Raw genomic sequence first — 15,899 nt, forward strand, 5'->3', positions numbered from 1 at the left:
AATTTTTCTCTCTCTGAGGAATTGACTCTGTCTTAAAAGTGAAAAGAGATGTGGGTAGGGAGGAATATTAGAAATACCCAGAAAGAAGGAGAATACATCCACATTCTTTTAACTATTGGAAGTTCCACACTTATTTCCTAGTGGGCAAGCATTCCAAGGGCTGCTCACCAGTTGAGCTTCTCCCAGAAAACAATAGAGAACACTTGCAGATTCTACTGAGAAAGCAGGGTATGAATCCCAGAACTATGCTAACTGCAAGCGGAGAAAGTACATTAGCAATACAAACAAACTGCAGTCATTTCTATTGAATAGATAGTTGACACCATCAATATACAGGTGGGAATTAAATGACAATAGGTAATTACAATTAAATGACAATAGGTGATTTAAAGGATACTTCTGCTTCTTGTGTTTTTTCTGTTATTGAATCAAGTTCTTTTTTTATATACCGTATGTTAGGACCAGTTGCCTAATCTGAAGTGATTAATAAGTGGCTTGCATTGTCAACTTGTAGGCAGCTCATACAGTTGTGGATTGACTGGATGTGCATAAATCAACAGTTTCCAGAGTAAAAGCCAAAGCCAAGCTAGGGGCAAGCTGCTTTCTAGGCTGTCTTTATCAAGATTGACAAATGCAGGTCAGGGCATTAGCATAGGTATCTAGCATTTGAAGTGGCTCCTGGGACAACCAGATAGCACTTTGCAGACTTGGTAAGTAAATCTTTATTTTTGCCCCTGCTGAGATTAGCTGCAAGGTATGCTTTTAAAGAATGTCGGAAGCATTTTACATGCAAGTTGTGTTTTGACTATGCATCATAAAGTGAAGTATGCCCAGCTACCTCCAGTCATTCAGTGGCTGCCTGGAATAAGCTGCTGTTTCCCAGGACATCAACTTGCTTTTCTTTCTCAGTACAGTACTGGTGAGTTTAACACCAGCACTCTTGACTGAAGTGGGACTTGTATTTGTAGTAGGTAGTCAGGTGTAGCAGCAGCAGCATAATTTTTTTTATAGCCAAAGTGAACGAGTATTTAAATGCTGATTTTTATTTAGAGTCTGTGGGCTTTGAGGGTAGAGGTGATGTCTGATTATGCCTTCCCTTCACCCCCGACCCGAAAAAACAACAACCTGGTGCTTGCTGTACTCGGAAGTAAGCTTCAAAGAGACTCCTTCCCAAGTACAGAGCATGCATAGGAGTTCGCAGCATTCTCCTTTTTATGTTTACACGGAAGCCCCATTCTTTAGTAAGACTGTGACTTTCCCTGGGTTCTGCGGCACACGTGGCTTGAGAGCTTGCGATGATGCTCTGATGTCTCTCAGCCACGTGGGCGGCGGCTTTCTAGGACCCTGGCTTTGTGGTTGCTGAGCCCTAGCCATCCATCCATCTATTAATTCTTTTTTATTCATGACTTTAATTACTTTTAATTAATGAAATTTCGGCTTTTGGCGTGTTCGAGATGACCGCATTCTGGCAGCTCCATTTTATAATAATAATAATAATAATAATAATAATAATAATAATAATAATAATAATAATATAAAATAAAATAAATTAACCACCCGATCGATCAATTAATTTTTTTATTTTCTTTAAAAAAGACTTGGAGCCGCGCAGAATGCGGTCCTCGTCCCAAAAGCCGAAAGTTGCCGAATAGCTTTCGGGGTTCCTTTCTGGATTTCCTTTCTTTCGCCGGAATTTTCCGACAGCAGCCGAGCGCGCTCTCCTTAAGGCTCTCCCTTCGAACGCGCCCTTTCCCAACGTTGCCGTGCGCGCTCGGGCGAAGTCGCCGAAACCTTCCGAGCGTGCGCGCGTGTTCGCCTCCCGATTCTTGAAACCGTGAGGCGGGGCGGGGAGAGGAAGCGGCGCAGGCGCTACGGAGAGCCTGCAACAGCGGCCCCTGGCGGCGGCGTGGCTAACGGGGAGGCGTCTTGGACGTCTGCGGGCGGCGAGTTTTCGCGTGCGCCTGTCTTCGGGGCTGGCGGCTTTGGGCGACGGCGCAAGGAGCGCGGCGGAGGTACCGGGCCTGTATATATCTCTCTTTCTCCCTCTCTCTCCTACCTCCCCAACCCCCACTTACGCGGGGTGCGGGCGGGGTCCCAGGGAAGGTGAAGCGCCGGGTGAGGCCGGCAGGAAAAGAAGGCGGCGCGCTCTCCTTTGTGCAAGCCGGTGCCGCCTTGCGCGTGATTCCCCCACCGCCCCCAGCATGCTACGGGGGGGGGGGCTCAGCGGCTTCCCCCATTAGCTCGGCTGGAGAAAGGGTGGGGGGAGAAGGAGCCAGGGGGAGAGGAAGCAGCCCCCTGGGGTGTCCTGGAGAGCCGCTTCCCCTTCCCCCGTTATTTTTTGCGCGCGCCCCCCACCCACTCCACCAACTTGTGCTGAACCCTCAAGTGTGTTGGTTTGCCCCTACTGGGATTCTTCCTTTCCCTTCAGGGATAGAGCACCCCCCCCCCACCGCCGATTTATTTTCTTTTTGGAAGCAAAGGGTAAATAACAAATAAGAGGACAGCCCCCATTGATCAGGGCTTGTTCATACTTCCGTTTGCATCTCCCTGCCCCCCCCACCCCCCTGCCCGCCAGGGAAACACATGGTTTTGTGCTGAATCGGAGCAAACAACAATTGAGTTTTCTGCAGATTGCCTTTGTTCCAGTTCAGCACCAAAGAAAGAGCTTCCCTGGGGGAAGTTGCTGGTTAAGGGGCTTATCCCTAATTCCTCTTGTAAAGGCAATTCGGGTTTTCCCTGGATGACCATTTGTTCCAGTCTATCGCTAAAGAGCAGGTTTGCCCTAGGAAAGAGAGGGACAAAGGGGAAACCACTCAGACATATGCCTAGAATGTGGAAAAGCACTTGGACCCATGCTTCCTAGGTAGAAGTGTGGACGAGCCCCCTGGTCCAGCTATGCTTGGGGGGGACAAGGGCCTAGAGAGTATACTTGAGCTGTACAGTAGATGCTTAGTGTAGGGGGACTTGCAGCTTGAGTTGGTCTGCCATGACCCCACCCCACCCCACCCCCTGCTTCCCCCAATAGAAGAGCTGCAACTCAACGGGTTGAGCAACTCCAGGTAGGACTGTCTGAAACCCTGGAAAGCCCCTGCCAGCCAGTGTATACGTTACTGGGCCAGATAGACCCATAAGTCTGATTTGGTATAATGCAGCATCCCATGTTCCTAGGGTGCTACAGCACATCCCCTTCCTGAGGTTGCTGTTTGCTTCTTCCCTCCTTGGTGTTCATTGTTTATTTTCCTCCCAAGTGTTCCCTCCCCCTCCCCATCTCTGCTTCTGCTCTTTTTCCACCTAGCATCTTCCCCTTGTAGTTGCATCTCACTCCCCCCCCCCACAAATGGCACCTTAAAGCCTCTTCCATTTCACACACTTACAATTTGAATACCATCATTTACACTTGAAAGTGTTTCACAGCAGCCACCCAGAAGTTCTCCTTGCTGCTGCTGCTGCTGCTGCTGCTGCTGCTGCTGTTTGCAGTGGTTCCATCAGCCTTCAGTTTGGGGCATGTATAAAGCAAAATCACAAAAGAACTGCATGCACTAGCTGATTGTCTCTGGACACAGTGTGAAGCTGAGTGGAGTTGAGCATAGAACATGTGTATGTAGCAATCAAAGATTTCCCAAGGTTTTTGCTTTTCCTATAGAAACTTGTTGCTCCAGTTTGACAAATATATTCTGCATGATAATCCTCTATGCTTCACTCCTAAGAGTTGATGCTTTGTTTACAGGTTCTGTTACTCCAGCTTTGACTGCAGCTGAAACTTTCCCCAGCTGTGGTTGGGGTTAGGGTTAGGGTGCTGTTTCAACTAGGGTAGGGGTAACTGAGCCAACTTGGCAAAGTGAGCTTGATTTCCAGGTGATGTAGCCCTGAATTGAGTCTCCAAAGGGGAACCTCAAAACTCTGTTCTGCCCTTCCCTCTGCAGCCAATGGAAGCTTCAGTCCGGTTATCCCTTTTTACATGTGCAGCACAGGGTGAGAGGGAGCTGGTCTACAGCTGTCTTTGCCATTGATGGTGGTAGTGGCTGTGATGGAGCTAGATTTAGTCCTGAAAGTGGGCCTTTCCCAGGCTTCACGCTCTCACATGCTCTCCTCCCACATATCTGGTCTATAGTCCCTTTAAGTAGTTATATATATATATATATATATATATATATATATATATATGCTTTCGTAGATTTTCACGGGTACAGGAATGCAGGTTTTGGTGTCCTCGGGTGTCTTCCCGTGTAAAAGTTGGGGTGTCTAGGCGACGTTTCGACGAGGTCTCACTCGTCATCTTCAGGCTGGTGTTTTCGGCTTCTTGTTACTGGAACAGAGCAGGATCTCAGTGTTTGAGTTCCTATAAATACTGTAGAGGGGGTGTGGTGTATAGCCTCCAATGTTCTGGGCAGAGAGGAAGCCTGGGAACTTCCTCTCTGCCCAGAACATTGGAGGCTATACACCACACCCCCTCTACAGTATTTATAGGAACTCAAACACTGAGATCCTGCTCTGTTCCAGTAACAAGAAGCCGAAAGCACCAGCCTGAAGATGACGAGTGAGACCTCGTCGAAACGTCGCCTAGACACCCCAACTTTTACACGGGAAGACACCCGAGGACACCAAAACCTGCATATATATATATATATATATGCAAACACCTCCAAGGATATGTCTCAGCATGCCTATACTATTTAACCAAGCTGGCTTCTCAATCTGTAGGATCTTACAAGCACTGAATTTCTGACTTCATTCTCACTCTCTTTCATACAGGACAGGAGCTGTCTGCACTTTAATTATTCTAATATACAACGTTGTCTCACTGGGCCCATCCTAGAAAGCACAGGTCCAAGCAGTTTCAGCTATAGATCGGAACAAATGTCAGGTAACATATGAGGAAAAGCCAAATTGTCATTTGTTCTGACTGGTCGCTAAAGAGCAGTTTTCCCCCAGGGTAAAAGCAGCTGCACAAGAAGAAGGTTGGATAAGCTCTTTGCTCTAAGGATGCAATAGGGAACTGGGCTCCCATGTCTTTAACAGTTGCCCAAGTTGTTAGTCTGACAACCAGACTAACAATACATGTGTAAGGTAGTAGCCCTCGGTTGTGTAACAATATATAAATGCCCCCTTGCATTTTCTTTGCTTCAGTTAACAGTATTCTTTAAAAATATTTTTAGTTTTCCTCTTACCGCATTTTTCGCCCCATAGGACGCACTGGCCCATAGGACGCACCAAGTTTTTTGGGGGGAAATAAAGAGAAAAAAAATTATTTCCCCCCCCCCCAGGCGCTTGTGGGGCCGGCAGCGGGGAGAAGCGCTCTTCTCCGCGCCGCCTGCCTGCAGACCAGGTCTGGGGACAGCGGGGCAGGAGGCGGGGAGAAGCACTCTTCTCCCCGCCGCCCGCCTGCAGACCAGGTCCGGGGACAGCGGGAAGACACGCTGCGCCTCCCAGCTGTCCCCGGAGCTTGCGGGGCAGGCAGCGGGGAGAAGCATGCGTCTCCCCGCCATCAGCCTCCAAACCACATCGGGAGACAGTGGGATGGCGGCGTTCCGCCTCCCTGCTGTCCCCTGACCTTGTGGGGCTGGCGCTGTGGCTGTCCTGAAGCCTGGAGAGCGAGAGGGGTCAGTGCGCACCGACCCCTCTCGCTCTCCAGGCTTCAGCGAAAGCCTGCATTCACCCCATAGTACGCACACACATTTCCCCTTCATTTTTGGAGGGGGAAAAGTGCGTCCTATAGGGCGAAAAATACGGTAATTAGGAGAATGAGAGATGCATTTATCCCCAAAGAGGCTGATATAATATAATCAGTCTTCTTTATGTATTGGATTTGCACAGATGTTTGGCATTTGAGGTTTGTAAATATTTATCGTTTTTCTGCAAAATAGTTCTAGGAAAAGCGTTGTCACTGACAGCGTTGCTTAGATATTTTTCAAAGCTGCTTTTCTGTCAACCAAGAGGCTGCAGCCTTATAACATTTGGCTTTATTTGAAGGGAAACAGTATTTAGTTTGGGACATTAATAAATTATTTGGTTTTTTAAGCACAGCTTTCTATCTGATAGTATCTGGAACTGAACCCATTCTTTGTACACACACTCTCTTGGATGATCCCCCCCCCCCGTAACACATGCAACTTTAAACACATCATGCAAAAATAAGGGCCATTATTGTTATGAAAATTTACTTTTAAAATGAGTGCAGTCATACCTCAGGTTGAATATGCTTCAGGATAAGCGCTTCCGGGTTGCGCTCCGCGGCGAACTGGAATTAACGGAGCACGTTATTTCCGGGTTTCACCACTTGCTCATGCGCAGACGGTCAAAATGACGTCGTGCGCAGAAGCGGGTTGCGTTTGCTTCAGGATGCGAATGGGGTTCTGGAACAAATCCTGTTCGCATCCTGAGGTACCACTGTAGTTTAAGTTTGTAGCCCAGGTTATTGGGAAATGTAGTAGTAAATATTCTTAATGCTTTCCGTTTTGAGGAACTCTGAGTTGTTCCTTAATACATGGCTTCCAAGCAAGATAATCTCATAAGTCAAATTCATTAACATTCCAACTTAAAAACTTTCATTTTGGTTCAAGATGCTGCTACTGAACATTCAAGATGATATTTGGGGCGCATAGTATACGCATCTCCTTCTGTAGCACATACATATGAACACACTTCTCTTTCTCATTGTAGGAATGGAGACCCAGAAGCTAATCACCGCAACAAACAACCAGTACTCTGGCATGTTGTTAAAGGCTTTGGACGAACAGCGAGGACATGGACTTTTCTGTGATGTTACCATCATTGTGGAGGACCGGAAATTTCGAGCCCACAGAAATGTCCTTTCAGCCTCCAGCACTTACTTCCACCAGCTTTTCGCACTTGCAGGTCAAGTAGTTGAACTGAACTTCATCAGAGCAGAGATTTTTGCAGAAATTCTCAATTACATTTACAGCTCCAAAATAGTCCGGGTGAGATCGGACTTGCTCGATGAGTTAATTAAATCAGGGCAGTTGCTGGGGGTTAAATTCCTTGCTGATTTGGGTGGTCCTTTGCAGCAGGTGAAAAGTATGTCAGGAAGTGTCAAGCCTGGCGCTTCAGAATGGCCCAACTCTGAAACTAATGGCCTCGAAGTACAGAAACCTCCAACACCAGCTGGGGGCCAAAATCTAATTGATGAGAAGCCCGCAGTAACGGTCTCATTGCATGGGGAAGTGTGTGATTCTGCAAAGATTACCATTAGTGATTCTGACGATGACGACGTCATTTTCTGCTCCGAGCTTGTGCCTCCAAAGGACTGTCCCCTGGAGCCTACTGTAGTAGCACAGAGCCAGCCTTGCCTAAATCCTGTGGGAGTGCCTGACCAAATAAATTGTACTAGCAGTTCCCCGCCTCAGTCAGCTACAGCGACAGCTCCGAGGCTTGACTCATGCCCTGGGCAGTCAAATCCAACTGAAAACCAAGTACCTGCTGAGCCGTTTGTCCCCTTGCTTCCAAAACCTGCGGCTTCAAATATGCTTGTGTTAAATAGGCCGCAGATTGGAGCTTTGCCGAATGCTGGCTCATCGCATGAAATAGAGGTATCTCCTATCCCCGAAGAGAATCAGCAGCCATCTATTAACGACTCCTTAACTGACATGGAGACCAATGCCATTGATGAAGAAGAGGATGAGGATGAGGATGTTGAAGATGATGACGACATCCTCGGTTCGTCCAGCCCAGGGTCAGCAAGCAGCAGTTCTTTGGTCCAGCAGCCCACCACTCCTAAACCAGCTGCTGCACCTGATGCCACAGGAGTACAGAAGAAGCACAGTCCTAGCTTTCCCCAAGAACCAGTCTCCCCACCCAGAAAGTACAAAAAGAAAGTTTCTGATGTTCTTCCTGGGAGCAACAAGGACGCTCCAGCGGGCTCTGTGCCAAAGCATGTGACGGAAGGCCAGAAGACCATCACTTTAGATAAAGCTACTGAGATAGAAGGCTTGTCGACAGGTTGCAAGGTCTATGCAAACATTGGTGAAGATACCTATGATATTGTAATTCCTGTGAAAGATGAGGCTGATGGAGAAGTGCAGTTGGATGACATGCCCAGAACATCGGGGGACGATTCTACAAACAGGAAGCGCCTCAAAGTAAAGCATGATGATCACTATGAGCTCATAATGGATGGCAAAGTCTACTACATCTGCATTGTGTGCAGGAGGTCTTATGTTTGTCTTACAAGTTTGCGGAGACACTTCAACGTGCATTCTTGGGAGAAGAAGTATCCATGTCGCTATTGCGAGAAGGTTTTTCCTCTTGCAGAATACCGCACCAAGCATGAAATTCACCACACCGGGGAGCGGCGGTACCAGTGCTTGGCATGTGGTCAGTGTTTCATCAACTATCAGGTCATGGCCACACATGTAAGATCGGTTCACAGCCAGGATCCTTCTGGCGAGTCCAAGCTATATCGCTTGCATCCCTGTCGGTCTCTGCAGATCAGAAATTATGCATATATTTCAGGTAGTTCCAGCGATATACCTATGGTAAATGACGATGCTCTTGTTTATCCTGTTGACCCTGCAAAAGAAGCCCCTCAAGAACCAGCCCCTAACCCTTCAGCAAAGCCAATGACCTGGGATGATATCTTTGTTCCCCAGGGAAGTGAATCACTATTCAAACAAAATCCATCGGATGGCAGTACTGAATTTGAGTTTGTTATACCGGAATCTTACTGAATCTTCTCTCTGATCGAAATAGAAATATAGATATATATATATATAGATATATATATATATATATAAAGAAAAACTTCTTTAAATGGGCTGCTTGAAAAAAGTTGTAGGATGTCTCATGTTATATAACAAGTCAGTGTGTTAACACCTAGCCAACAAAATGTAGTATGATAAGACTAGAATGCCTATAAGTTTCAGAGATGCTTGTGAAAGAAAATTGGTCAGGGAAAGAAAAATGCTTCACTTGAATATGGGAAAAGGCACTTGAGAAGCTAGGTGTTAAATGTGTTTGGTTCATTATCATGGATCAAAATCTGGTGAAATAATTGTTTGAAAAGGTGTGGCTTCTTTACAATAAAGGTAACTCACAACTTATGCATTTATAACCCATGCGCATTCAGCTTCATGTGTTTGGCAAATTTTTATTTTTTTAAATTAAATAGGGGGCAGATGTCCAGGAAAAAGGACTGTGACAATCCCTCCTGCCGTTGAACCCAGTGTGTTTTGACCAAACATGACTTTGGCATTAGGTGCAGTCCCTGCAACATAACCCCCACGTAAGTTGAGAGTCTTTTGTAATGAGAAATGACCCCGATAACTTGTAGAATAATGGGAACATTTCTTGCCTCTTGAACCACTTATTATGTAATCCCTTCTTTCATGCTAGCACTTTAAAACTGATATTTTTTAAAAAATTGTTTGAGACTACGTAAAGGCAGTCTGGATAGGTTTCCTGATTATAGCTTAGTTCTTTTTTTATAGTAGAAATCATTGCACTCCTTTTAACTTAATGGAAAATACAGTGTTGTTGCGGGAGGGTATGTGAAGGTCCAATCATCCTGTCCATAAATCAAATTATTTTCTAAGTGGCATCCTAAATCTGTTCTGCTCCAAAATAACCATTCTGCCTTCACAAAAATTGCTCATAATGTAAGCTTGTTATCTTGGAGGAGAAAAGATGCTATTTGTTTGAAGAAGCCTGAACAAGTTTTATTTATATTTGGTAATTAAAAAGACGCAGTGGCTGGACCATTGTGTTCTATCCTAAACAACACAGGAGGGGCTTTGTCAGCAAAATTGTCCAGTGACATTGCCCTTCTTCAGTCTGCCCACATTTTCAACCCTGCAATATCAAGGAATTATGTCAGACCCTCCTTTTGCTGAAATCATGTTGGATTAAGCTGCCGTTTTCCATTTAGCTTACCATGGGAAAAGGTGGTGACAGGTATAACTGTATAGGTGGGTTTTTGTTTTTGTTTTGTGCTGAAGGGTGTGGAAGCTGTTTCCCAAAGTTACACTTCAAATGATGTACAATACGCTCACAACTTACATTTAACTAGCGTGCATGCAACTTTATGTGCTTGGCAAAACTTTTTTAAAGGGGGCAGAAGGGAGGAAAGTGTTCAGGGGTAAAAAAGACTGGCAATCACAGCTGCTGTTGCACCCAATGTGCTTTGACTCTCCCCAGAACATAACCCCCGTGTAAGTTGCAGGCTTACTGTCATTTTTTCCATATTTGAACTTATTTATAGTTTTTCATGAACTTAGTTAGTTTGACTTCATTTCAAGGTAACTGTCAGGTTAGTTAGGAGTTCTGATAAGGATTTAACATCTCACGTACGTTCACTGGCAGGGGTGTGTCAGGTCTCAGACATTGTGCCTGTTTACTTCCCCCTCTTGCACAGTGTAACACATTTTTTAATGCTGTGGTTATAGTAAAAGTCCATCTTGAGTTGTGGGGGAGCTTGTCCCAAGTAAACTGGTCAGCAGTCATGTAGTCTGTTGCTTTACATTGAATGACGTCCTAAATTTTTGTAAATTACGCGGGGATGTAGGGGGTGTGTGGAGACGTTATAGAAGACGGGAAAGGATTGTGATGAATAGAAGTAGCTAGAAATCAGTGGTATGTCGTTAAAATCTCTTCTTCCCACCACTTTAGAATTCCCTCTCCCCATGTTTTGTGAAATAAACATTTCATTTTAAACACAACCACCTCTGGACCTTAATTTTAAGAACATAAGAATAGCCTGCTAGATCTTGCCAATGGCCCGTCTAGTCCTGCGGCCTGTGGCCAGCCAGGTGCCTGCAGGAAACCAGAAAGCAAAACATGAGCACAAGAGCCCTCTCCCCTTCTATGGTTTCCAGCGCAGCTATTTGGAACCATTGCTGCCTCCAGCTGTGGAAGCAGAGCATATAGCCATCATGGCAAGTAGCCATTAATAGCCCTCTCCTTTAGGTATTTGTCTAATACTCTTCTAAAGCCATCCAAGTTGTTGGCCATCGCTGCCTCCTGGGGAAACTAGTTCCATAGTTTGACTATGTGCTGCATGGAGAAATATTGAATCTTCCAACATTCAGCTTCCTAGGATGTCCATGAGAGGGGGAGAATTTTTTTAAAATCCACTTCTTCCACTATTTTATAAACTTTTATCATCTTGCCTCTTCCTAGCCTTTTCTCTAAACTAAAAAGTCTGTAATCTTTCCTCTAAGGAGCGTCACCCCCTTTTTCATGGCTATTGCACCACTGGTTTGACGTCTTCACCAAGCCCTCTGCCATGACCCCCCAAGGTCTTGCTCCTGGTCCTTCACCTTTAGATTTTAATCCCTTGATTAAAAAAAATATATATCTACTTTTCTGGCAAGAAAGTAAGGTCTGTTGAAATGTGATAAGCTATGACAAAAAGGATATTGGAAATCTGTGTTTGCAGTAATGGGCAAAGGTCCTTTGTTATCTAGACTGAGAATACATTTTGTTTATGGGGGGGGGATTAAAAAGAAAATATTTCCATAAATCATGTTTTAAAGTGAGTGGTTCATATTTAAATCTGTGATTTGTGGTGGTGATGATAATTTTAATCACTAGTTGAAATTGGTGTGTTCCTTCTGGTACAGGAGGCATGCTTCCAAGTTTCTCTAAAATTTTAGGAGTGAACCAGATCCCTGTTAAAGAGAAAATATTAGTAGTTCTTAGCAAAAGAAAAGTTGCTTTGTGCTAAGTAAAAATTGCTCAGTATTCCTTCAAACGATAGGTTTTGTGCATCTTATAGCAGATGCTAGCTATGGAGTCAAACAACCTACACTTCCAGAGAATACTAGCTGCAGCGCAGAGGAAGGAGTACAGAAATAAACCATGATACATAGCTGAGAATAATAAAGGCCACAACTTTATTGATTAATTACAGCGAATAGGTTTAGTGTAGGCCTAGGGCATGGATCAAAAGACTGAACAGCCTGAGTGCTGGTGAATACTCGTACAACCAATAGGGGGTTGTCCAAGGTCAGGGTCCCCTATAGCATGTACAGCTTTGAAGCAAACATGGACAACCTGGTAGGGGGTGCTGCGACCCTTCAGCCCCCAAACTGGACTTCTGGACAGGGAGCACCACCCTCCCAAGTTCCTTTAAGGGGAACTTCCCCTCAAATAGGTCCGGGTGCCCCTTCTTGCTTCCCTTCTTAGATTCCAGACCCAATGCCTTTGCTGCCACCAAAGGAAAGATGAGGGCAAATGGAGGGTGCCTCTCCTTTTAACACCCCCCCTGCAACTATACCTGAGAAAGGGAGTCTTATTCCAGTCCTGGGTTGGGCAACAAGATTCCTGCATTGCAGGGGGTTGGACTAGATGACCCTCATCCCTTCCAACTCGCAGCTCTGTCCCCGTCCTGCACTGCGCCACTGCAGATCTAGGCTCCCTGGTAATTTCAGGAGAACCGGGACATAATTGCTGAAACTTTTTAAAACTTAAAGGGATCGTATCCTACTCAGAGTAGGCTGATTGAAATTAATGAACCTAAGTTGTTCACGCCCTTTATTTTCAGTGGTTCTATTCTTGAGTATGACTTAATGTTAGATACAGCCCCAAATCATGCCTATAGAAGGCGTCTTTTTCTTTTTTCTTTCGATTAAGTGTAAAAGAAAACTGGACAATAGGGTTCCAAGCTGTATGTTTTTGGTAGAAGAATCATACATGCAGGCATCTCAGGTTCCTTGCTTTTCCTAGGAAGAAAGTTTCAGTATCCAAAGTTGAAAAGTCCGTATAAAGTGTGTTTATATTTTTGAAATCCTCTGCTTTTAGTAATTATGGGTTGGAGATGACGCTGTACCCGTTCTGTACCTTCAGCCATTTTGGTGACACCCTATCGTTTCGATATTAAAGCACCTGACTTTTGCTTTCTGTAGGGTTAAAAAGAAACACTTTTGGTTTCTATCCTCACTTATCACCTTTCTGTAAATATTAGCATGTTGACTGTGGGGAGGAAGGTTACTGTAACCTAAAAATGTGTTTGTACAGAAGAGCTAGATATTAACCAGAAACCCCATAGCAAATCTGTACTCAAGGTTAAAATAATAGTGGTTTATTGACACCATTCCAAACATGTCCTGCTTGGAACTAAGTGCCCTTGATTTTGGTTGAACTTGTTTCAGGCAAGTTCTGCTGCGTCCATCTTGCACGTTACCCAGAATAATGCGGCACGCTTCTGGAAGTACCACATCAGTCTGCATTCGTGTTTTTCGAGTGCTTTGCCCATCACCTTGCATGCAGCAAGGGAGAACAGTTCAGCATATCCCTCTTCTTGCAAGTTTAATGCATGACACCTGACCATAGCTGCCAAGCTTCCCTTTTTTTTGCGAGAAATTCCCTTATTCCAGCGCCGTTTGCTGCTGCTTCCTGCTGCTATCCCGGATTGTTAGGTATCCCGTAGACTGTCCCCGGGACAGGTGAGGCTGCTGATCCCTTATTTTCAAATCTGAAAGTTAACAGCTATGATCCCGGATTATTAGCAATCCCGTAGACTGTCCCCGGGACAGGTGAGGCTGCTGATCCCTTATTTTTGAGGCTGCTGATCCCTTATTTTCAAATCTGAAAGTTGACAGCTATGCACCTGACCTACCTGCAGACTGAGGTGGTACAGTCTTTGATTCTGCCACGACCTTTCTGTATACAGTTGTACCTCGGTTTACAAACTTAATCCATTCTGGAAGTCCGTTCTTAAACAGAAACCATTTTTAAACTGTGGCGTGCTTTCCCTAATGAGGCCTCCCGCCGCTGGAGCCCTTCCACCGTTCGGATTCTGTTCTTAGACTGAGGTAAAGTTCGCAAACCAGGACACTACTTCCAGTTTTGCGGAGTTCGTAAGCCAAATAGTTTGTAAACAGGGCTGTTCTTAAACCGAGGTACCACTGTAATGTATACAAACAACCCTTAAGTCCAAGTAAGTGGTATTGCGAGGGTGAGGTGGGTAGGAGAGTGTTAAGTTCTCCTTAATGATTTCTTTTCATAATCCATATCATGACATTCCAGTATAAAATTAAAACATGTAAGGGGGCAGGGAATATCAGTGCATTGCGTATTTATTTCCTACTAAAGCATAGAACTTTTTTTAAGGGGTGGGGGCCGTGGTTTATTCCATACTGGTTTCTACTGAGCTTTATCCTTTTTAAAAAATAATATTGAATCAATACAGTACTGTAATGTATATAATTTGTACAGTTTTTTTCCTTAACATACTTTCTTGGGAATTGTGTTTTGCTTTTCATTAACCAATACTTGACCTTTAGTTCTTAGAGCTTTGTATGGCAAAAAAATAAAAAGCTATTAATTTTCCCAATGTGCAAACAGTTTATTATTGAGAAAACAAAACGAAACAGTTGTTTCTGGGATTGCTGTTCATGGATGGCTTTTGCTGCTGCCCAGTTTTTGAAAGTCAGATTTGGATTCCTTTGCAGGCGTAAACTGAAGGAAAGAGGCAATTAGTCTGAATAGGGACAATGACAAGTCTGTTGGGTCCAATGTCAGGTCCACAAGCAGTTTAGTCATGCTGGCCAAATGACATGGAAAGCTGTCTGTGGACAAACACAGGCTCCCTCGGCCTGAAAGCGAGATGAGTGCTGCACCCCGAGTCGCCTTTGACTGGACTTAACCATCCAGGGGTCCTTTACCTTTATTTACCAATGAGAAACCATTGTTTTAACTCATTTATGTAGTATGTCTCAAAATCTAATTCTTTTTGCTGTTGTTATTTTTTAAAAAAAATATTATTTATTCAGACTACTTTAACCCTGCAGTTTAGCAAAACAACAGAAAGTATCCCAGAGCACTTTATGTAAGCTTATCAAAAAGGCCTGCATAAGGGGGGGAAAGGGGAGCAAACAAGCACAATTCTTAAACAGGAATTTTAAAAACCAGCTGGGATTAAAACAATTCAGGGAGAAAAGGCAATGGAATGGCTCTGCTTTGCATCTCTCTATTTGCTGTTGCCTGATGCCAGATGAGGAAGATTTTGGCCTGATGCCAAAATGAGGTAGAGCTGGTGTCCTACAGTGGAGGCAATCAAGTAGCCCAGCATCTACTTGATTGTGACAATTCTCAGAGCCCTGCATCCTACTCAAGGCACAACCTGCTTGTCCCATATGACAATTGGTGACCCTGGGTCATCAAAAGATGGACCTATCAGTTCAGGAGAGTTAAATTGTGATGCAAACGGGACATTGGTACCAGCTACACACAAGAGAGGCTGCTTTTGTGCACATTATTTTTGGCTGAATTGGGGTAAAAGAATATGGAGTCATTTTGTTATTATTCCATTCATTTAGCTTGTTTTATATAGGCGATTGGTTTTAAAAACGTTTTTGTTTACGAAGCACTTTCCATCTACTGCAGACACACACACCATTTTGCAGCAGAGGGTGTGTTTTTAAGGGTTCACACAATTCACTGGCTAGGCCTTTATTGCCCATGTGAGCTGAGAAGGCACCCTGTAGCAGCACACCCAACATTTTCCCCAAATTTCCCTTGTTGAGAAAGTCCCTCAGCCCCTCTAGATTGGTGTCTTTTTGTGAATGTGTTCTGCAACATGTCTTTATGCAATAATAGTGCATTATTCTGCTGTAGTAGTAGTTCTGTGATGCTTCCCCAATGTTATCTGGAGGGGGCACTCTTGCACTACAGCAGAACAGCTAGGATAAAAATAAAATGAACCAGGACATCTGTAGTACAAAACATTAACAGGGCTTGATGCTACATTGCTACATGTCCACTTAGTGCATGTTCTGTATCTGCCCCCAAAGTGTTGCAGGCTCGATGAGTATGGAAAGCATGCCTGCATATAACTGCCCCAATACCATTATGAGCACAAATAATAAATAAGCTGCCCAGAGTCGTTCGCGACTGGACTCAACTGTCAGGGGTTCTTTACCTTTTTTTTAGGAGCACAGAAAACT

General features: G+C 44.6%; 2 protein-coding genes across 2 annotated transcripts in view; both read left to right on the forward strand.

Moving 5' to 3' along the window:
- The window catches only part of ATP1B4 (ATPase Na+/K+ transporting family member beta 4), an 80,003-nt gene that overhangs the window by 7,018 nt on the left and 57,086 nt on the right, over positions 1-15,899 (forward strand). The gene's annotated exons all lie outside the window — the stretch shown is intronic.
- Positions 1,894-11,473, forward strand: ZBTB33 (zinc finger and BTB domain containing 33). Its single transcript, XM_081848043.1, has 2 exons — positions 1,894-2,012; positions 6,661-11,473. Exon 2 carries the CDS (start codon positions 6,663-6,665, stop codon positions 8,682-8,684), a length of 2,022 nt encoding a protein of 673 aa, XP_081704169.1. The 5' UTR covers positions 1,894-2,012; positions 6,661-6,662; the 3' UTR covers positions 8,685-11,473.

This window comes from Podarcis erhardii, assembly GCF_964252035.2.
Source record: "Podarcis erhardii genome assembly, chromosome: Z".
Lineage (NCBI taxonomy): Eukaryota > Metazoa > Chordata > Lepidosauria > Squamata > Lacertidae > Podarcis > Podarcis erhardii.